At 38.7% G+C, this 24,659-nt stretch overlaps 2 protein-coding genes across 3 annotated transcripts in view; both read left to right on the plus strand.

Annotated features, from left to right (window-relative positions):
• The window catches only part of LOC134537388 (dynein light chain Tctex-type 1), a 250,492-nt gene extending 230,614 nt beyond the window's left edge, over nucleotides 1-19,878 (plus strand). For both annotated transcript variants that reach the window (XM_063377758.1, XM_063377757.1), the window contains exons 4-5: nucleotides 4,400-4,565; nucleotides 18,472-19,878. In XM_063377758.1, coding sequence (XP_063233828.1) covers nucleotides 4,400-4,565; nucleotides 18,472-18,620 — 315 coding nt within the window. In that variant the 3' untranslated portion in view covers nucleotides 18,621-19,878. The remainder of the gene's footprint in view (nucleotides 1-4,399; nucleotides 4,566-18,471) is intronic.
• A 3,485-nt stretch (nucleotides 19,879-23,363) lies between these two features.
• The window catches only part of LOC134537389 (farnesyl pyrophosphate synthase-like), a 129,068-nt gene continuing 127,772 nt past the window's right edge, over nucleotides 23,364-24,659 (plus strand). Inside the window, exons 1-2 of the mRNA XM_063377759.1 lie at nucleotides 23,364-23,437; nucleotides 23,534-23,628. The gene's annotated coding sequence lies outside the window, so the exon portion shown is untranslated. The remainder of the gene's footprint in view (nucleotides 23,438-23,533; nucleotides 23,629-24,659) is intronic.

Consider the following 24,659-nt stretch of genomic DNA (forward strand, 5'->3'; position numbering starts at 1 on the left):
TGGCATGACTAGATTGTTGCTCGTGCTTCTAGCAGACTTGGGGTGCACGCACCGCTCTTACTTGTATTCCCTACAGCTCCTGTTATTGGCACAATGTTGCCTGCCACAGTGGAAACACTTCTTGTGTTCCGGTTTCCCTCCATTTGGGCACTCTGTTGCCCGGTGTGCACTATTGCACCACCTGTAAACAGTAGCAGTTTTGAAGCCTTTACAAATGTGAATGAATCACTGGCAATTACTGTCCTGGTTAGGGTCTCTGGACCATGCTGGCGAATTCATGTAGAGCGTGGATTTTTTTTTCCATGTTGCAGGTCTAAGGAAACTCTATTACCAGCATGTCGTATTTTTCTCACTTTTTCTGATTCTCTAAGAACCAGCAGTTAATGATGGGCAGGTTTGCTGTGACAAACTCCTGCTGTAGGAAGTCATGGAGCATTGTGGCATGGTATGCTGCACAGTACGAACTTCTGTGCCATCTGGTCTTGCTGGGAGCAGGACAGAGTGCTGCGCGCCGATAGCCTGATGAGTCTTAATGGTGCAGTAGTATTCCAGAATGCTGTCTGTAATTATCATTAGGTCATCTCGGCCGTAGTTCTGGCACGTGAATATTTCCTGAAGGACATTTGACAGGGCGGTGTAGACCATGGAGTACTGGTGCTCCTGGTTGAGGAAGACGAACAATGGTTTCACATGTGGCTTATTGGGCGCGGCTACTTGAAGATGTTGGGGAGGGGGCACAGACCCTGAGGAGATGTTTGCATCCATTTCATTGTGGCTGCATTTCTGCTTTTTTCCTCCACAGGCTGTTACGAAGCCCTCTTTGTTGCCTTGAGGGGATGCAGTGCTGGACGTTGTTGCCGGTGAACCTGTCGTCTCCATGTTGCTCTCGAAGCCTAAAACCCTCTTTCTAGTTCACCCACTGACCACTTCTCTATTAGTCGGGGTCGTGTCTAGGCTACAGGGTACTACCTACACCCCAGGTGTGACCAGGATTTCCAGTCGAATACTTAAAAATTTACAGCAATAAAAAATCTAATACTTTGCCTGTACACACAGGATGCGTAGGCCTTTTCTGGGTCTTTCAGTCGGCTGGGCAGCACTGAAAAGTGCAAGTCAGAGCTAAATTTCAAGTACTCGCAGAGCAGCTCCTCTAGGCGACCTCTCACTACCACAGCCAAGCTGGAAACTGAGGCAGGTAGAGTACATTAAATCATGAAGTTATCATTGTATGAACAATTCCATGTAAGGTTAGCCACGGAGCCAAATATGAAGAGGTTTGAAAACTTGCGGTATCGGAGTTATTGTCAATTGAGCACGAAATCTGCATGACTCCGCGGTGCAACATGTATCTAGCCCCGGCGCAGGCTGAGATGAAACTATTACTACCCTTTGTGTTACCAGTAGAGGGAACACATATCAAACTGTATTTTTTCGAGGCCATGTTTGTGCAAGACAAGTGACAAATAAGATACATTTGCTACAAATATTATGTAAAATTGTCTAATATAAAATTTATCATTAAATTATATTAAGAGAGATATAAATCTCTTGTTATGGTGGCAATGGAGCATAATTAGCTATCTGGCTAGAGAACATTCTGACTATTGTCAGTTATTTCCAGTTATGCAAGGTGGCTCCCAGGGCCGCAACTAGAGGTGGGCAAACAGGGCATACGCCCCGGGCGCAAAGCTGTGGGGGCGCCGAAATCGCCAGGTTGCATTGTAATTCCTACTACAACTGGTAGTGGGTTCATGCATGGAAGTTACAGTAGCACAGAAACTGTTACATGTAGGTATGGAAAATGCTTAAAGAGCACAATTTTTCCGTGGGAGGGCCCCCGGACCCCCTGCTTTATTGGTGTGGTATGTGAAAAAAAGAGGGGGGGGGGGGGGGGCCGCATGAATCCATTCATGCCCCGGGTGCCAGAGACTCTAGTTGTGGCCCTGTGGCTGTTACAACACCTAGAATTACAAACTGCACAGGAAATCATGCAATTTTATAATGCTATTTTAACTTTCAAACCGTGTTTTGCTGTGATATTTGTGAATATACATATTGTTAGTTCTTTATTTTCATTTTTTTCACCTTCCGAAAAAATCTCGTATCCGCTGACTAAAATATTAATATAGTTTATTATAATTTCAAATATCGAACATAAGAAGACAACATGTAATTACCATATATTTGTCATGCTGGTAAATATACAACAGTTTATTATATTTATATATTGCTTTATTTTATGCCGAAGGCTTTCAACGAACAATTTTTGTCTGCTTGGTAATGTTGGTTGCTCTGAAAATATATTTTGTATTGTTTGTTGAATTTTAACCTAAAATTTTGAAGTGACGATGAGAACATATTTGAAGTTTTTCTCTAGTTTATATTTTTAAAAGTGTTTGCCTAATAAGGAGATGCTCATTTAGTTTCAACTTACTATCAGGTGCATCCATTATCGTTACTTTTTTTTAAAAGTTTAAGTGAATGCTACTGCCACGAATAATATGGAGGATCTAGCTGAAGAAGTAAGAATTATAAAACACATTTACTTTTAACTAAAATCTACTGGCATGTAGTTTTAGAGTCTACATAAGAATTTCAATAAGGGTCATTTTGATGTGTGTTGGAAGTAATTCGATTTTTGGGGAAAGATTGGTGAGGAAATTAAGGTTTAAAATTCAAAAAGTAAGTTAAGGGACTTGCCGGTGAATTAAAAAATTGAGGCTTATTAATAAAATTAAGAATTTTTTTTAGTACTATTATTATTTCTTTATTATCCTGCAAAAGGTCGATATCGAATCCCAACTAGAGTTTAAAAAAAAAATCTGTACTAATGATGCTATTGAAGCAGTTGATCAACGTAATTGTGCTTGATATGTACTTATTATTATTACATGTGTTTTCATTTCTAATGACGACAAAGACAAAAACACAAAATTTAATGACGAAATTTTATAACACCATAAAATCTTGTTTTTACCAATGCTTTGCACCGTGAATTTGTTGAAATATTAAAATTAATGTGCAAAATTGCACAAAAATCACAAAAGCTTTTGCTTGTAAACACTTTCAACTACTCACAAGAATGGCAACACAGCAAATGACATACCCCAGGCGATGTATGTTTAAAACTACGGAAACCATGATTCAAATGGACGAAATCACACTCCCAAACCTTGAAGAAATATCCTATGTTTGCAATGCATAGGTACTAAATTCATTCCTGCTGAAATCAATAGCTGTATACGAATAGTGGCCTAATGGATCTCTTAGCTAAGGGATCCATTGATAGTGCATCGTAATGGACGTGGCCATCTTTGAGTTGTATCGGAATTCTCACAAGGGATGTCGATGCATCCTCTCATGCGTCCACTAGTTCGAGATATTTAGGGATGTGACTCTCGCATCCACTGATATGTCCGTACATCCCTTAGCTTTGTTAATGTGAACATAACCCTTAACGAGCGAACGTGTGATACGAGATAGTTAATCAAAATGGATTTTGAACTAAAAGATAAACACGTGAAATGTAACTATGGTATTTATAAATACTTATACCATAAGTATATGTTTACATAATTCACATAAACAGTAAATTAATTTGATTTGTAGGAACAACAAGTCCCCAATTCAAATTTTCTTCCATATTTCAATTCCCAACGATAATTGAAATCATCCGAAATTGTTTACAATTTTGAATGTTCATTTACGTTTTACTGGCCCACCTTAGATGTCATAAATATAAAATGCCAATCCGCATTAGTACAATGACAAACCACCAGGTAGTGCTAGCTGTAAAACAATTTGGATATCGTACATCCTTTAGAATGCATCCTTTAAACTTTGGGTGCATTTGTTTAGGGATGTAGGGACGTGAACTTAAAGGACGCATCCCTAGGTATTCGGATACAGCCAATATTTTTTTCAAATTTAAAATATTTTAGTCACTTCATAACCTAACCTAACCAAACCTTTTACTGTAGTTAGTTATCTACATGTGCAAAAACAACAGACTTTAAAATAAATAATTAAAAACTTAATTAATGATATTTTCCCTCAGTGTTTCCTAACACTAATTAGAATCGCAAAAACATCACATACTATTCTTAACATATCACAAATCAAACAATTGCACAAACATTCAAGACTAATCAAACCTTGTCAAGTAATTTTATTCCAATATCGCATGCTGTTGTAAAGAAAAGATTATTATTTAAAAATTAAATTTTACTTTTTTTTTTAAATCTACTACTTTCAGGTATTATGGTACCTAGTATTGATTCTATATGCTGATACGATTTATATTGTATTTTTATACCACTGATTTCCAATGAGCCAGTACTTTCCAAATGTACCAATCAGAATCATTATGTTATAAACACAATTGTTTCTTTTGTTTCAGAGCCAGTTTGTAGTCGATGAAGTGAGCACCATTATCAAGGAAGCTGTGGAGACCACGATTGGTGGGAATGTGTACAACGTAGCGAAAGTCAACCAGTGGACGTCTTCGGTGGTGGAAACGTGTCTCGGAGCGCTGACGAAGCTTCAGAAGCCCTTCAAGTACATAGGCAAGTCGTCGCTCTTCTTGGAAACGCTTGCGACCCCGTAACATTTACTGCTGCGGACACTTTAAATGCTCACTAATGTTAATAATACTGCTGAAGTCATTAGTATATTGGGCTCATTCCAGCTAGGGCAGTATTTTCAATCATTGCGTTAGGAGTGGCTTAGTCGCAGTTAGCAGATGGTCGTAAAGGAAGCCCTTTTAAGTCAATTTGGTAATGTAACTTTCCAAAACTTTTCTTTTAGCTAGCTAAACATTTTAATTTAGTCTTATAAGGGCCCATTTCACCACAGGTGGATTAAACTTTTAAGCTAATTAAGCTTTGCTTTAATTTACCCCATGGTTTTTAGCTTATCTTAATTAAAGGTTTTAATTTCACCACACATCTCTCGCTTTCTACTGCTTGCGTGTGGTAGCACCTACCTTAACTTAATTGCTGGTTCCTTTTTTCATTTTGGAGTTAAATCTAGTTATGCTTGTAAGAAAGTATAGTTCAGACTCTACAGTAATGTTTTAATTTCTTAAACATTCAATACAATATTTACAATTTTTTATGTTCTTGTAACCTAACTAAATTTTTACACATATATTAATTGTTTTTTTATTAACAGTCTTTCATGAATGAAGTGATCTTAAGAAAATGCATTTGCGTAGGCTACCTCAATTGGTATATTTTTATTTACTAATTTTACAAAATAAAAATGCTAGCCATTTATATTTTGTTCTAACAATTGCAATTTGCTTTATTTTAATTCTTTAGCAACTGTTTTAAGTTTTACAAACAAAAATATTTAAAGTGCAATACCTAATGTAATTTTAAGTTAGGTTATTTTTATTGGAAGAAATCGTAGACATTGCTGGAGAAAATTATGAAAATGTCTATGCTGTGTGTTTGAATGTGCGTGGATATTTTAGATGTGATTGATACAGTACTTAACCACTTAACATTCCAATAACTTTTTCAAAAGCTGTTCCAAAATATCACTTTTTTTATTACTAAATAGAAAAGTACTTTAGAAATGTAACGTAAAACAGTTTGCCTTTTTTTTTAAAATTTGTTTGTTTATGAAATATGAAGGACGATAATTTTACCACATATTTATCCCGAGTTAGCTCGGCCAGTCATTATGTCGGCATAAATATGTTATTCTTGCAGCGGAAATGCAAATCATGTATGTAATTGTTTGACATATTTTGTGAATCGATTTTATTTTGTGTAATTAATTACGTTTGCATTAAGCAATAACATATTATTTGTAGGAAAAAATTCTTACAAAATGTTGAAGCAAAATGTTTATTATACAATATACACTAATGAAGAGTAAAAAAAAAATTATATGTATTCCAAAATTACATATGCCAGTAATAAATTGCCAAAATATTAAATAAGAACAATACAATTAATAATATACATGAAACAAAGTTTACATAAGTACACATTATTTGTCACACGTGTGAAAAAAAAAAAACAACATAAAAATGTCCCAATACGAAAATAATGTACACGAATAGAGTACATTGTACCAGAATACTAAAGAAAACATCGCAAAACGTATGGTAATATCCATGACAAAACTCATTAAAAATTAAAATAAAATATTCAGTTTATATATTCATAAAATTATTTATGAAATACGCATACGAAAACGAAAGAAATTGTCTACTTGAGTGTCGCAAAACTCGCGAAAAAAACAGTACCATTGCTATTGTCTCTGATCACTGCACTGTGCATGGTAAGGTAATGAAATCTAAATAGATACTGCACCCTGTCAAGGAAATAATGAACTAAATATTTAAAAAAAATAGATGTAAGTTACGAACGTTTCATGAACACACTTATCATCTTGCGTGTCGGCCAGCGCACAGAGCTGCCATCTCGTTACAACGCTTGAAGTGTACACAGATAGTCGATATGTGTCGCAATCTACACGGGAAAAGTAAACTACAAGAGCGAAGAAATACGACGGAAATATTCGGGATACATAACGAAGTACAGCAAAGTGAATCGTGTCACGAGTATACTCGGGTTAGCATAATATTACCACTTTATATTTATTTATTATTTTATTTATAGTTACGTTCCGTCGACCATGAATGAGCAATTGCTCAATGGTGTAGAACATGTCAGTATATACAATACAATACAAAATAAAAAATAAATCCATAACATAGTAAGATAAAAGTTATAAACAATATCATGATTAAATACACATATCACAATTAAAGGGGTATAGCATACATGTATTGTACACATATAATATTAAGGTGTCCGTACACAAAGATATTTTAAACATAAACACACAAATATACACATAACATAACTATATATATATATATATATATATATATATATATATATATATATATATATATATATATATATATATGTATATATATATGTATATACAATTCAGATGTTAACACACAAGTTATGATTATCAATACAATTTAAAAATTCATCAACAGAATAAAATGTTTTTGAGATGAGATATTCTTTTAATTTATATTTAAAATTTTTACTTTTACTTTTACATAGTTGTTTTAAAGTTAATGGAAGATTATTAAATAACTTCAAAGCAGTATTATATATGCCTTTCTGCTGTAAAGTAGTTCTTGCCCGAGTTATATGCAAGTCATCACATTTTTTAGTTTCGTATGGATGTATTGCTGAATTTGGCTTAAAAATATTCAGATTTTTATTTAAAAACACTAAAACTGAAAATATATATTGACTTGGCAATGGGAGAATACATAGTTTATTAAAAAGTGGTTTGCATGAATCTCTTTGCTTGCTATTACAAATAATCCTTATGGCTTTTTTTTGTATTATAAATACTTTAATAGCTTCCGAGCTATTTCCCCATGAAATTATACCATATTGCATTAGTGAGTGAAAATACCCGAAGTACATTAATTTCATAACCTCAACATCAACTTTCCCAACCATACAGCGAAGAGCAAAACATGCAGATGTTAGTTTGACGTCGTCCGGGCCTGCGGCCCCTTTGAGCCCGATACGACACCGCCCAACCACCATCTATATTCAAACCTCCCGCTCGTGCGTGCGTGTGTGCGTGTGTGTCTAGCCCGGCAAGAGGGCGCTTAGCTGCAGTGCGCCGCACCCCTAATTTGCTACGTTTTAATATTATTTGTAAACCCTTTTTGTTTTCATCCATCTTCGCCCCAGTGCTGTGTAGTTTACTTGTGTTTCTTTAATTTAAATAAGTTACCTTAAATAACTATAGACGTTGCCCGGGCGGACCCGAACAGGCACGGACTTGGACGAGGATAGGAATGCTTTTATATGAATTATCATTAAATAAGTAAATAGTAACAAACTTTCCATTGTCAGTAATTTTTATATATTTTTAATGTTTATCTGTAATTTACTCAACTTTCGCCGGGGCACGGAGTCGTAGAATACAGTAACGGTAATTGTGTTGGCGCGAAGGGCGCCATGTTGCCACCTGCGAGCGATGAGCTCAGCCCAGTCGATCTTCATCACTGACCGAGAGCAGACGCGCCAGCACCCCGGGGACTTCAACCTTTGTTCTGCACTGACCAAGTAATTCTGTCTCGTTAAGTATTTCTGAATCTCTTTCGCTCGTCATCCTCGGGGCAGCTCTCGGCCAGCGGGCTGTTTAATTAATTAATTGTCTCAGTCGAGTTTTTCATCACCGTGTAATAAGTATACTTTGCAGTATGGCCACGTGTGTGGACCATGCCCTCACCTAAACCGATTCGTGCCTCAGGCTTTTTAACCGTGTAATGTGTAACGTGTAACGGGCGTGTAGAGAGACGTGTTAGTGAAATTAAATCTGGAGAATAAATATAAAGTGAGTACTTATTTAATCACGTGGTGAGCGAGTCTAGGAGTGTGGCGTGCCCGACGCCTAGAGCGGGCCAGGTCTGGGTAGCTAGGATAGAAAGGGCTGGTAACTCGTCCCCACTTGGGCTACGTCACGCCCTGAGTGAGAGACTCCGCCGGGTCCACGTGCCCTTCCACGTGGTGGCGCCCATAGTTAACATCTCGAAATCACCGGCAATGCGCGATCAGCCCTCAAATGGCGCCCAAGAGCGTGGGGCGAGTTACATCTTCCGCGAAAACCAGACCTGTACGAGCGTGTGAGATAGGCGGTTGTTACGCGGAGCGCGCGGAACTAAAGTTCGCGCTGGAACTATTGTTCGCGCGGAGTGCATAGCGGGACTCTGGCGCGCCAGCCACGTGATCAGCCAAGCGCACGCTTCCAGGAATCCGCGCACAAACAACGGACTCCGAGCGCAGTAAGTAACACAGTGCTGATGTGTTCGTGAGGACTGTTCGTGTGCAGAGTACCACGTGCGTAGACATGTATCCGTATCCGGACGAGTGTATCGGGTGTTACTTTCCCCGCCCGAGTTGGGACTTGCATGGCAGGACCGCCGCCGGATACGAGTGTGGCTACTGTACGGAGTACCGCATACACGGCGTGACGAAATGTGGAGCTAGGTCGTGTCCCGGAGGTAGTAGCGAGGGATACCGCTGCCAGGAATGTGCCGGCCTGTGGCATCGTGGCTGTATCGGCGAACGTGAATGGACCGTACTGCGCAAGTTTTTTACCTTCACGTGCGCACGGTGCACTGCCTACCTAGCCACCCAGGCGCAGTACGAGGCAGAGACGCTGGAAAATCCTCCACGACACGCCTCGACGCTTCCCGAAACGCCGACGCCGCTCACGCCGACACCGACTCCGATCACGCCGACACCACTCACGCCGAAAAAGACGCCGCTCACGCCGACGCCAACCACGCCGAAAACGACTCCGCTCACGCCGACGCCAACCACGCCGGAAAAGACGCTGCTCGACTCGCCGACGCAGCCCGTGCCAAGGACGCCGCCCGTTGCCGGAACGTCACCGCCGCACCAAGCCGACTCCTCACGCACGACGCCGACCCCAGCACCACGAAGGTACGTCCTGACGTCACCCGCACCGCCACGTGTTACGTTACCGACGCCTACCGCTCTGACAAAGACGCCCGTCGTCCTGACGCCCACGCCCGTCGTCCCGACGCCGACGCCCGCCGTCCCGACGCCCGCCGTGCCGACGCTCATCGACTTGACGTCTCCCGACACAAGTCCGATCCCGCCGCCGCCTGCCACACTGCGTTTCGTCGACCCGACGCCACTTATCCCGACGCCGACGCTCGCCGTCCCGACGCCGACAATTCCGCTTCCGCCACCTCCTGTCCTGGAGCCGCCAACCTCGGCACCTCTCGTCGACCTGACGTCTCCCGACGCTGGTCCAAACGCATCATCGCCAGCAAGACCTCGTTTCGCCGACCTGACGCCACTCATCCCGACTATGATGACGCTTGACTCGCCGAAGCCAACCGAGCGACGCCCGACAACGACCGTCCCACCGCAGTCTGCCACGCCGTCCAGCACCCGCCTCGTGTCGGAGACACCTCCCGACGCCGGAATGACCTCGCCACCGCACCGAACCGCCGTCCCGACGCCACCAAGGTCATTTCCGGCGAAACCCGCATCGTCTCCGCCACACGACTCGCCACGGACGCCACCAGACTCGACGCCGACGCTTCGTGTCACCTTGTCGCCACCACCTGGCTTCGACGTCATCCGGCCGTCGTCACCGCTACCAGAGTGCGCAGTCGCAAACAGGACGCTTTGCGACACGATGTCCAGGGCCATGACGCCGAGACGCCTGAGCGCCGCCCCGCCGCCTGGATTTGCTCCTCTGTGCCCGCCTGGCTTCGAGGCACAGACGGATGAACCGGACCGAAAGAGACGGACGCGCGCGACGCCGACGCTGACGCCGCCTACATGCCCACCTGACACGACGCCAGAATCGACCGAGGCGCCACGACGCCCGATTCCGACGCCGATCGCCGCAGTACCGGAACACCGGTCAAGTGCCCTGCCGCACGAGACGCCACCCAAATGTCGCAAGTTGGCAACATTGGGACGCCGCACCGTGAAGAGTCGCCTGAGCTCCCTACATCCGCCTGTCGCGATGCAGGTCGACGCCACGACGCCGGGACGCCCGACCGTCCCACCGCCGAACGTGACCGTCACCCGGACTTCGACACCTGTCACCCGTCTGTCACGACGGGCCGCGAAGCGCCCGCCTGTCGGCGAGGCTGAGCCGGGTCGTGCCGAGCGCCGCCCGCGCTTGCTGCCCGCCTGCCACGAGCCGCCTGACCTTGGCCGCCGCCGCCCCTGCCGGCCGGCGCCCTGGCCACCGCCGCGCTGTCACACGCAGCAGCCGCAGCTGACGCAGATTTGGGGCTCGGGACAACTGGTGGGTCACCACCCACAAGGTTAGTTAGCCAGCGCCCATTCTGTCCGTGTGTATCGTCCCCCATAGTGTAAACATTGCTCAACTGTCATTTTGTAAACATTGCTCGCCGCCGTCATGTAAACATTGCTCGCCCTTCCATCGTGTAAACATTGCTTGTCCGTCCGTCATGTCAACATTGCCACCTGCCCGCACAAACATAAACATCAACATTGCCACGTGGGAGTGCGCGACGTAAACACCACAGGCAACGCCCCCCAACCATCTGTCAAACGGCGCTGTCATATCGGCCTACTTTCGGAGGGGGCAATTGACGTCGTCCGGGCCTGCGGCCCCTTTGAGCCCGATACGACACCGCCCAACCACCATCTATATTCAAACCTCCCGCTCGTGCGTGCGTGTGTGCGTGTGTGTCTAGCCCGGCAAGAGGGCGCTTAGCTGCAGTGCGCCGCACCCCTAATTTGCTACGTTTTAATATTATTTGTAAACCCTTTTTGTTTTCATCCATCTTCGCCCCAGTGCTGTGTAGTTTACTTGTGTTTCTTTAATTTAAATAAGTTACCTTAAATAACTATAGACGTTGCCCGGGCGGACCCGAACAGGCACGGACTTGGACGAGGATAGGAATGCTTTTATATGAATTATCATTAAATAAGTAAATAGTAACAAACTTTCCATTGTCAGTAATTTTTATATATTTTTAATGTTTATCTGTAATTTACTCAACTTTCGCCGGGGCACGGAGTCGTAGAATACAGTAACGGTAATTGTGTTGGCGCGAAGGGCGCCATGTTGCCACCTGCGAGCGATGAGCTCAGCCCAGTAGTGATGGGCAGAACTATTCTTTTGACCGAACCGGTACTTTCGGATCAGTTCCGTGAAAGATTCGTTCATCTCGGTCATTTCGTTCTTTTCTGTGAATAGGATCTGGCTCTTTTATCAGGTGTCGTAACTCGTTCATCCTTTAGAGTATTGGCTACGTGTTTGCTTCCAGCCTCCCCTCGTTATCGCGTGACCCGATAACGAGAGGAGGCTGGATCGCGTGGGTGGTTATCTTTATCTACTCTGCATGGGTAAATGAAATTTCAAACGTCTAGTTGTATACTGACTGTTATAAAATTATTGACTGTTGATCGCTGCAAATGCTTCATGCAGTGATTCTATATAATACGGGAGCATTAAATCTAAGAATGTTAGGTACGAAAGTGATCTTTCTTAACTTTAATTTGTAATCGCACTATTATAGCTAGTACTTGAACATTGCTTTTCGTAGCCAGTGAATCACAGTTGCGTATATGAAACAAGATTATTTATATTGTATTACTTTTTAAGTTACAAATATTAATATACAGGCTATTTACACTCTAGAGAGAGTAAAGTGTTTACATGTAGACCAACACATTTAGAGAAAAAAAGACAAAAATTGAATACTACTACTGCGATTCAGTATGAAGAGAGAAAAATGAAGTAGGTACATTAATTAACACCTAAATGGTAAGTGTGAACATTTGTAGTTACTTTCCCTGTTATTTTTAATTCATGTTTTTTTTTCCCCCCCAAATTTATGTATGTGAATGTGAAAACGCAATTTTAAACCACTACTTAACAGTTGACATTTTCAGGTATAGATACATTTCATGTTACCCTATTTTATTTGATCAGTTATCGTTTGCTCTTATGAACATGCTCACGCTGTGATTACTAATTCTTCAGACTCCTGACGTCATGAATCATTTCACGAACGAATCAGACCGGGCGCGTGGCCGGTTCTCTCATCTCGTTCTCTCGTTCTCTCCGCGTTTTCGTTCTTCCGAATCTTTCAAGGTACCGGCTCTCAAAGAGCCGGTTCTCTCGTTCTCTCCGCATTTTCGTTCTACCGAATCTTTCAAGGTACCGGCTCTCAAAGAGCCGGTTCTTTACATCGCGAACGAATCGCAAGATTTCGTTCTCTCAAAGATTCGTTCTTTTTGAACGAATCGTTAACGAACGACCCATCACTACAGCCCAGTCGATCTTCATCACTGACCGAGAGCAGACGCGCCAGCACCCCGGGGACTTCAACCTTTGTTCTGCACTGACCAAGTAATTCTGTCTCGTTAAGTATTTCTGAATCTCTTTCGCTCGTCATCCTCGGGGCAGCTCTCGGCCAGCGGGCTGTTTAATTAATTAATTGTCTCAGTCGAGTTTTTCATCACCGTGTAATAAGTATACTTTGCAGTATGGCCACGTGTGTGGACCATGCCCTCACCTAAACCGATTCGTGCCTCAGGCTTTTTAACCGTGTAATGTGTAACGTGTAACGGGCGTGTAGAGAGACGTGTTAGTGAAATTAAATCTGGAGAATAAATATAAAGTGAGTACTTATTTAATCACGTGGTGAGCGAGTCTAGGAGTGTGGCGTGCCCGACGCCTAGAGCGGGCCAGGTCTGGGTAGCTAGGATAGAAAGGGCTGGTAACTCGTCCCCACTTGGGCTACGTCACGCCCTGAGTGAGAGACTCCGCCGGGTCCACGTGCCCTTCCACGTGGTGGCGCCCATAGTTAACATCTCGAAATCACCGGCAATGCGCGATCAGCCCTCAAGTTTATTACATAATACCTCTATGTTCTTTTTCCAATTTATTTTTTCATCAATTATTAATCCCAGAAATTTCGCATAATGAGACTGATGTAGATTTTTATTTAAACAAGAAATATTAATATCTTCATACATTTGGTTTCTTGTTATGAAGTTAACAAAATTTGTTTTATCAAAATTTAAAGTTAATTTATTAGACTTAAACCAAGAAATCATTAGTTTGAGTACATTTTCAGATTCCTCAATTAACTGGGTGCGAGACAGGTTTTGTATTATGATACTAGTATCATCTGCAAACAGAATAGCAGAAGCTCTTACATCAAGCATATGTGGTAAGTCATTAACATAAAAAAGAAAGAGCAAGGGACCTATACAACCTGAGCGAGAGACAAACTTTTTATTGGAACAGGTATCCACTAACATTACACTTTGTTGTCTGTAGTATAAATATGAGATTAGAAGTTTTTGAAGCTGACCAACAATACCATAAAAATCCAATTTTTTAATCAATATACTATGATTGACACAGTCAAAGGCTTTTGCTAGGTCACAAAATATACTAACTACATGAAGTTTATTATCTAATGCTGTTTGGATAGTATTTACAAGGTTGAATATAGCTTCATCAATAGATTTTTTCTTCCTAAAGCCAAACTGTGATGATGTTAATATTTGATATTGGTCTAAGTGATCAAGTAATCTCCTATGCTATAGATGACTTTTTCAAGGATCTTAGAAAATGTAGTCAATAACGAAATTGGCCTATAGTTTTCGATATTAGTTTTCTCACCTTTCTTATGTAATGGAATAATTACAGCGTATTTCATCCTATCAGGGAAGGTACCTGTAATTAAACAGATATTGCAAATTAAACTGAGAGGCTTAGATAATTGATCAGAACACTGTTTGATTATTTTACTACTAAGCTCATCATAACCATGAGAAGTTTTAGATTTCATGTTTTTTATGATTAAACTTATTTCATGAGGAGTTACAAGGGAAAATTGAATTTTAGGAAATTTTTTGGAAAAAGCATTTTGGACAAACTCTAAAGGGTCGTGAGAGGATTGAAGATTAGTTACTAAGTGATTTGCAACATTTAAAAAATGTTTATTGAAAGCATTAGAAATATCAACTGGGTTTTCAATAGTAGATTCTTTTAATTTTAGGGATATCTTATCATTTTTATTAGGATGTCTCGATACTTCTGTTTTAACAATATCCCATATAGATTTAATCTTGTTAGAAGAATTAGAGATAATTTTATGAAAATATTTACTTTTTGCTGCTAAGATTTTTTTATTAAGAATCTTACTATAATGTTTGTATAGCAGTTTGTCTTTGTCAAGATTAGATACCCTAGCTGTAGTATATAGGTTACGTTTAATTTTACAATCATTTCTTATTTCGTTAGTTATCCATGAATTTACCTTTCGCTGAGACGTGTTTACAGTTACTACACGGCAGCTTGTCTCAAAGAATACTAAAACAGTGTTAAGAAAACAATTAAATTGAATGTTGGCATCATTTACTATTTCTAAGAAATCCCATGTTTCAGTTGCAAGTAATAATTTAAATTGCTCAATGGTTTCTTTATTTATTTGCCTGCGTGAATTTTTTATACAATTAGAATTATTTACTAATTTATGATGTAATTCTATAACTTGAGCATCATGGTCAGATATGCCATTCACAACAGAAGCTACCATAATTTTATCACTTTGAGATTTATCAATAAAAATATTGTCGATAGCAGTTTCAGTATTTTCACAAATCCTAGTTGCAAAATTAACAACAGAGATCAGATTAAAAGAATTCATAAGAAGATTTAGTTGTGTTCTTTTGTTACTATCAACAAGATAATTTACATTAAAATCTCCACATATAACAATATCTGTATTAGATGAAAACAATTCTGATAATAAACTTTCTAGTTTTTTTAGAAAAAGCTGAAAATTGCCAGAAGGAGCTCTATATACACACACTATAATAACAGATTTGTATGCAAAAGTAAATTGCACAGCACAACATTCAATCACTTTACTTTCACAGTAGCTAGAAAGATCAATACAATTGAACTGAAGGGTACTCTTTACAAAAATACATACTCCACCCTTTGCGTAGTCAGACCTACTATAATGAGAAGCCAACTTATAACCACTAATATGAACTTGAACAGTGTTAATAGATTGTAGATGATGTTCGGTAAAACATAACACATTCACATCCAAAATGTGATCCACTAGCAGCTCATTAACACACAAACTCAGCAATTCTGTTTTTTGTTTTATTCCTCTTATATTTTGATGAAAAATCACAATAGATTCATTAACTTTCGGCACACTCTGTAGGGCAGTGGACCTGGTCACAATTACATAAGGCTTAGAAATAATATTACTACACAACTTATAATTTATGCCTCCTAAAGGAGACCTTGTTACAGTCTTAAAATTTGAGGTTAACGATGGCCAATAACCCGAGTTAAATCAGGTTAACATGTTAAGTGGTTAATGCATAAACTATAATTTTTTATTTTTATTTAATGGCCTTCAAGCATTCTGGATTGTAAATTTTTAATTGTAAAATCATATTTTTAATTAAATATCTAGCACTTTATGGGCAGTATTAAAAACCAGTTACAGAAATATGAAATATACCACCCCTGAAAATGTTCAACAGTTTGTATAAATCTTTGTGAAATATTTAGAAAGGGTCATTGCAATACTAATAAATTGTTGATAAGTTATTCTCAGACTTAGTTTACTTATCAATTATATTAGTTATGTAGGGAGAGTTGAGTGAATAATTTAAAGTGAAAGAAGTAAAAATAGTTGGGTTAGAATGGATCTGGTTTGTTTCAAACAAATGAAAAGGGAATAAAGGTAGCCTCATCAAGTGTTAAATAATTATATGCCATATGGTTATATCACAACAGAAAACTAATGTTACCAAAAATTAATTTGAATACCAACTAAATTATTTGATAGTAACCACATAAAAGAAAATGTGTAAAAATTTCATTATAAAAATAATATGTTCAACATTTATTTGATGGAAACAGAAGTTGGAGTTTTCTTTTATTTAGCACATTCTTTCTTGAGTTAAAAATACACATTGAAATTATTATTTGTCAAAATAATATTTATATAATTTATCTTGCTTAAAAATTTGAATTATTTTTGTCTATTGTTTTTTTTTTGTCAAATGTCAGCCGACACAATTGTGCGCCCATTTTGCTATCTGCTAAACTTCAAGTAAGAAGTTAAAAAAACAACAGAAATTTGGCAAGTGAAGTTAAACTCTGGGTATCTATGTAAACTCATGTAGCTTGTTGGTAAAATGCAATTTGTTATTTAACATTGCTTAAGTGTTCTGCAATGCAGCTTAAAATCTTAATTGTTCATGGTGAAATTGGCCCCAAATTTACTAACTGTAGTACGCAGAACAATTGCATTAAACGTGAGGACAGATTTTCTATTCGTAATATCTTAGGCCTATGCTTAAGTTTCATAGTGGGAAAACAAATAAAAATAGATGGCTTTCTAGTTCTCGATATCTAAAACAACGGTGTTAAATAGTGCCTGTGACACATGGTTATATTTTATTATAATTTACCAGACCAATTATTTGGTCTTAAACTGCTCATTGTTACCAGGAATAATCTAAATTCCATGATTTATTGGGAAAATATGAAACCGTAACATAATCCAAAAATAATTTTTTTTTAAATGTTTTTATTTTTTTTGTGTGCTCTGTTCAGGAAAACCTGTGCATTGGGGCGTAACTGTGAAGCATAAAATGACCCCACCCTTCTTTACACTGTTGCAATAAAAATGTGCCCTTAGTGTTCCATTTTCACAGATCAATTTCAAAAGTTCGCGTAAAAGCAAAAGTTTTGCGTTGGCCAGTCGCAGAGATAAAGATACGCTTAGTGAAAGCATGAACCGAGATAATATTATTGATCAAACATGTGAAAGTGGATTTTTTTTTTTTTTTTTGCTGTGCCATGCTGTGCCTTTGGCGAGATCAGGGTACGGACATTGGGAGTGGCAGAGCAGTTTAAAACACACATGAATTATAACAAAAGGAACAAAAAAATTAAAATATTTTACTACTTGGTGATCGTCATTAAAGAACACACTATGCGTATCATACAATCTGCAGTCCTAACATCAGTTTGTAGATTTTTTTTTCCTATATACAGAATGAGTCTGAATTCAAACGAAAACCTTCAGCTACATGTTCATAATAACAAAATAATTTGAAAACCTCAATAAGACTTGTGGTCCAGAGTGCTTCTCAAGTCTGGTATACAGCTTTGAAGTTGTGATTTAACAACATTTTCATTGTAAACAATAGAGAAACTATTTAAGATAGAACATTCAGTGTCTTGATCATGTTTAATTGGATGGCGTTATGCAACCGATAAAAATTTTTGTGGCTTTAGAGAAATTATGTCATTGAAATAGTTAGGGACGACACCTTTATTTTTCTCATACTTTTGTGACCTGTTACTACTTGGTCTTCTAAGATACTTATTCCATTTTAAATACATACTTCCTCTAATATTTCTACTAAAAATGTTGTTTAGCTCCAACTACAAAGACATACACCAGCTTTGGGAAGAAATTTACACCATAAGCCGTACAGAGGTTTTCAGCTTATTTTAAAAAATAACAGTCGACGAAACAGTTCACGTGTAGATGACTTGTAATTAATTTTAAAAAGTGGCATTTAGCTATAAAGTTTAAATATAATTATGAACAAGTTTTCATATAAATAAACTGTAATCAAATATCTATCATCAATTATATGAATCACCATAAATTTTTAGTCAATTGTAACATAACCTATTATTACTGCACTCGCCGACAGCGTAACGGGACACAACGTAACGGGACACTTTTTCTTGTGTGCAGCCGGCGTTCATGGATTTATTAGACGTTGCCACGTCAAAAGGTTTTTTTTTTGCCCGAACATACTCCCGCCCTGTTCTGTGGATACTGACGTCCCTGCGATGCGTTGCTGGTGGTTGCAGTGACGTGCACCATCATGCAGAAGAACGGCGCGGGCCTGCACAGCGCCAGCTCGTGCTTCTGGGACAACAGCACGGACGGCAGCTGCACGGTGCGCTGGGAGAACAAGACCATGTACTGCATCGTCTCCGTGTACGGGCTCGCCATATGAGCCGCGCGCGCGCCTCACGCCTCCGGCTCGCTTCCCCCTGTACCTCACCGACCGGCCGCTTTCCAGTTTTCAAACGCAATTTTAAAATTGAAATAAATAGCACCTACTGAAGAGCCATGATTTCTGCAGTTGGAATCTTGAGGGTCTGTAAAGGGCGATCAAATTCCTGTACAGTCGTGTAGTGATAGCACTTGTGTATTGAATCTTATTTATGTGTATCAGCTTTATCCCCACCGTATTGCATTCTGCCTTTCATCATTTATTAGCTAATGTCGGTAACTGGACCATAAATTTAGCCATCCATTGTTTTTTGTCACACGTAAAACCACCGTTGGCTGTTACGACTGTGTGTGTCTGCTATAATTTACTATAACCCCCAGAAAAATCACCCGTGAGGAAACTGTTGATCAACTGTGGATAAACTTATACAGTATCACAACCAAGTTTTGTTTTAGTTTTCTGTGAATAACTATGCTTCTATAAGAATGGTGATTATATCGGATGTTAGTACTGAATCACATAGCTAGAAGTTATGTTTGAATTATTTTAATATGTTCGTAATGTTATCGTAACTTCTGCACATACAATTATGAGTACCTATGAAGATTCTATAATGTAATCATTTTGATTAAGGTTTTGTCAAAATTGGTTTTTTCTTAGCATGGACCTATTTATTTGAAATACTTTTATAGAGGAAGTTTCTTTGCAAGTGGATATAAGATGTTTTTACCCCATACTAATAAAATACTTTAAATAGGCTTACTTTCTCTGCAAACAGAAAATACTTGCAAGTTTTCAGTATTACAACCCTAGATTGCTTTCACTGTAATTTACAGTAATTTTTACCACTTGGTCTGTTTATTATTATACTATATACTTTTTTACATGCTTTCAAAATTTTATATTTCAAAAATAATAAAATGTATTTGCTTGAGTTTCAGTTTTTAAGAGTTAAAATTACTTGTAATACTTACTTCTTAACTTGCTAAAAGACTGTTTTCCAATTCCTATCGATTTTGAATTCAATTTACATTGGAGCATTACTATTTAGCATTATTATTATTACTTGATACTATCAGAAATAATTATGAAAATTTTACAATGACTTGTCATTCCAGAATCAGTAAATGTTAGTTAATATTTGGTGCTGTAAAAGTTAATTATTTACTTATTATGTTATCTTAAATATCATATGTAAAGATTTATAATATATTATTAATTTTTGAATAAAATCTCATGGCTTAAGTAAAAAGAAAAACTGTGTAGTAGTTATTCTGAAACATCTTAAGTGTGTACAAACTGAAGATAAGACAGTTCCTCATTTTATTAATGATATTAATTCTCCTGAAGTAGACAACATATTATATAGTAAATACTTATTATGATTATTAATACAAACTTCTAGTTATGTAAAGACCACAAATATTATTTTATCACATAATTTCACAATATCAAATTAAAATGATTAAGGTTATTTAAATGTATACTTACAAGAAACATTCCATTTCTAGTGACTTTGGTTAATTTTTTTTTGTCTTTAATGGTTGGCATATACTTTTTATTAATAACATTGCATGTTTACTTAACTTTGAATTACAAAAAAAAAAAATGTATTTGTTTAAAGAAAAACATTTTTGACTTACGTTCTTTTACATATTATGAGAATGGATGATAAATATTAAGTGGGCTGTTATATATGTTGAAAAGGGGGGGGGGGGGGGGGGGGTGGAACCCAAAAAATCTGGTTTTTTGTCATAAAATATTTATTTATTACCTTTTTTTAAAAACTTAATTTCTCATGTATGAAAAGAAAATTCTAATGGGATGAATAAACTGAATTAATTTTTTTTTTCAACTTGCATCTCATGCATTTAACCTACTAGCGCTAGCTGGAATTGTGTAGTGCTGGTGTTAAATTAGAGAGTGCATGAAGTAGAGTTACATTTTATATACCTATGTAAAAATTGGTTATTAGCGAGTGTGCTGTCTCAGAGTTAAGTACATTTTGGCTCGCTGTATGCACTACGTATTACAATTTGCTGTACAATGTCACTAGTCACTATTTGTTGCTGTTGCTTAGGCTTATCCATCATTACTTCATTACGTGTGGAACATTTTATGTCTGTTGAAAGTAGATGAAATTTTCCTCGGTCAGAAAAAAATTTAAACATAACTGAAAAGCTTGATCAAAGAACCTGTTGGCTTCGTATTTACTAAGTTAACACCAAGATACTACCAGAGGCAATGTACGGTTGCCTGTTGTCATGGACACATTTCCTTTTAGACCGGCAGCAGCTGAGACCACTCACGAGTGTTCCTTTACATTCCTGACGCAGCTGACTGACAACTTAGAGTAGGGCTGTGCGACATTTAACATTGACATGTGACCCATGACGATGTGTCAGTGTTTTACTGGTGGTGAGCATTCTGCTCTAAGATCGCAGACTTGCTGATGGTGTTCGCAAATGGTTTCTGCTGCCTGGTAACCTCCACATGGTCTCTAGTAAAGTAAGATTAGTTACTTCAAAAATACTCTCTAAACTGATTTTCTTTATTCTCAACAAAAAAAAAAAAAAAAACTGGAATAACTAAATTTTTCAATAAGTAAAAAATTAAAATCAAGCTTAGCAGGAGAACACTGGCATTTAGAATTTTCTAACAAGCTCAATGTGAATGTGGTGCGAGCACGAACCACAAACTAACGCCATGACTGGGCGGAAACTTGTAAGATACATACCAATAATTATATATAAATTATAGAAACTTCTTTGTTATGAACATAGCGATATTTTACATGATTTTTTTTTTTTTAGAAAATCTTGTATTAATCTGCTGTGAAGTTGGGTTAAAATGTAATTTTTCAGTTAATTTTAAATTTTGTACTCAATAAGTGTGGTTTCGACATCAAAATATATTTTGTTCATTTCGTAAGAATTAATAGTTAGATGAAAACATTTTACTTATTCATACAAATATTTTGAAACCCTACCAATTTCAGTAAGTATTGGATGTATAAGAAAAATGTGTTTATTTAATTTGAGATGAGACTATAAAATACATAAGGAGCACGCTATAGTAAGGGGTGTCAAACATTCTGAAAAAATGATTGGTGGAGAAGGAAATATGAGTGGGATGCTATTTGCTGATGATTTGATGATTTGGGGAGAAAAAGATGTAGTGCAAGAGCAGTTAAAGGAATGGGGTGAGGAAGTGAGGAAATGTTGCATCCAATTCAGCACTAAATTTTCAGCAGACAATGCCAATAAACAATGCAAAATTAAAACCTTTCTACGTCCCTGGGTTGTGAGACGCACTTGGTGGGTACAATGTACAGAGACCTGTATTACATTCACTTTGATATCATTAGTGTGTTTGTCCCCATAGAGCCCAATATATCACCACCACTCACTCCCCTCCTATCTTCCAAACTCCCGCGTGCCACTATTTCCACAAACTACCGCAAGAGGGCGCGATTGAGTCGGTGACTCGTTTCATTCATTAAATGTCAATTAGTATTGTAAACTTTTTTCTTTTATCCCTAAGTGTGTGTGTTGTTTTCACGAGCCTGTAAATTTGAGTTAGTATATTTCTACAGAAACGGCTCTATCGTGCTGAAGGCCGCATCAGTAATTAGTAATATTTGAACAGTATTCTTAATACATCAATTCAGTACATATTTCTGTGGCTGATAAAGCATTGTAATACTTTGAGGAGTACAAATGTGTTTTGATCGTAATACGCTAACGCCAAGTATTTGAATGATATAACGGTTGGTTCAACTTTGCGTCAGGCGCGCTGACCAGAAGCCTCAGCGCCATCTTTCAGTCGCATCGCATCGCCACCCGAGGTAAGATGCTTCCAGCTCTCGGAAGACTCGCATCACTCTTAACTCTAGACTATGACTGTTCAATTTGGGCCCAGGTAAAACTAGCATAGAACCAGTCACGCGGTGTGCGTGTTTGCATGCGTTAGGTGTAGGAGAATACAGCAGTGTGATGGCCCGATTGACGAGTTTGGCAGAGTAGAAAAGTGTCTACCATGCAGGGGGTGGGGGCACTCTTATTAATTTTATTTTGATAACTAGGGACGCAAGCGCCCCTGGTGGTGGGTGGCTACACTTGCACCCATCTGACTTCCAGCAGCACCTGAAACGAAAAAAGGAGACGGATGAAAAACTCAAACTAGGCAATAGGATAAAAACATGTTTCACTTTGTATACGCAATGCCACCACAGCTTTAATCGGAGTATATATACACCTTTTAATTTTTGTAAGGGCGTACGTGCCTTAAAAGTATTCCAAAGAATAACTTATAACTATATTTTTATTTAGGTTTTTGTTTTGTAGTTTTGTGATGGATGTCTAATATTGTTTTATTTATTTTTGTTTCTGTTTTATAAATTTTGAGAAAAAAATACTTTTTACGAAAAATTAACTCCTTTAGGGACACTTTCCGTCAGTTGGTAACAGTGACTTTAACGTTTGGCCTTTTTTTTTAACTTACATTTTTTTATTTAAAGAATTAAAACGCTTTTTCCTGTAATGTTTTTTTTTTTTCTTTGCTTAGGCCAAATTATTTCTGATTCTTGCAGATATTTATTTCACCAGTATTTTTTAAGTAGGCCAGATTATTTTTCGGAGTGAAACAGGTTTACCAACCGACGCGGCGGTTTGTAAACTGTAGCACAGTGGGGCGCTGCTGTCGCGAGCAGGCTTGAGCTTGCAGCGAGTGTGCCGCGACCTTGGGACTCGTGCGGGCCAGGTGGTTGAGCGGTCGAATAGGACTCTGTTTGGTATTGCTGTGTGTGTGGGTGCTGCGTACGGTTTGTGGTGTTTTCTTTTCATTGTTGTTTTCATTTTATTTTATATATATATATATATATTTATTTTTTTTTTGAAACCGAAACCGAATAGGACTCGGGGTAACGAAGTGTTGGAAGACTCAAAACTGCTGCCTTGACGAGCGATGCTTCTGCTTTACTCGGCGGTTGCTGCAGGGATGGCTAAAGGTAAGAAAGAACATTCAGTCCCAATGTTTTATATTTTACTCCCGACGTATGTAAAACTGTGTACATGTAAAACTGTTATTATTAGTATAACTGTAAATATGTAAATGACATGTTCCATAGCCTTATGGTTTCTACCAAAAGAAGGCTCAAGGGAATATAAATAAATAAATAAAAAATAAAATAAAACCCTGACGCCGGATGACAAAGCGGGCCGACCCGACCGGGCGTTTACCCCCCAGAGAGCCAGTTTCTGAGGGCCGGGAGAACGTCTAGGTGCGAAAAATAAGACTCGGTGGCTCGTGATGAAATGGCATTCCACCAACTATTACGCACATACTGGTAGTGAAAACGATACGTCCAACTAGCGTGCGATGTTAAGTAACGCTGCGAGCGCTAATGGCTTATACGCGGTGATAACATCGCCACTGATTTTCCCTGTGACGGCGGCGACTAGACCGCTCTTGACTGCAGGCGAGGTCACAAGCTGCTGGTTCAACAGGCGTGGATGCTGTCTCACCGAGGTTCAGTATTGGTAATAGTTACATTGCATCCCATTCTGTTTAAAGCACAGTTCGATGAACTGGCCGTGCAACTAGCATTCTAGTCTCACTGCACGATGCCCCAGGTTGGATTCCCGATGGGTTTCTGCCTGTGGGAAGCATGGTAGATGTTGCATGTTCTCTTTGGAATTTATCAAAAGGAAAATATATTTTATATACTTTTGACAAACAAGTCTTTTAACTTAAGATCATTGACAAGCCTTTCCTAAATGTTTATATTTTGCAAAAATAAGTTTTAATCTCAAATCTAAAATACTTTTGCCGAGAATAGAATCTGTGAGATCTATTGACAAAAAATGTAATTATTATACACACAATAACCAATTGTTATTCCTGATATAGCTAAATAAACATAAATTTATGTGATTTTGCTTAGTTTAGTCATTACTATTGGCGTCAATTTCAGGTAATTGCGAACAATGACAGCTTTACTGTTCACACTGTTGGCCTTCATGCTAAACTCTTCAGTTG

This window comes from Bacillus rossius, chromosome 12 (genome assembly GCF_032445375.1).
Source record: "Bacillus rossius redtenbacheri isolate Brsri chromosome 12, Brsri_v3, whole genome shotgun sequence".
NCBI classification, from domain to species: Eukaryota; Metazoa; Arthropoda; class Insecta; order Phasmatodea; family Bacillidae; genus Bacillus; species Bacillus rossius.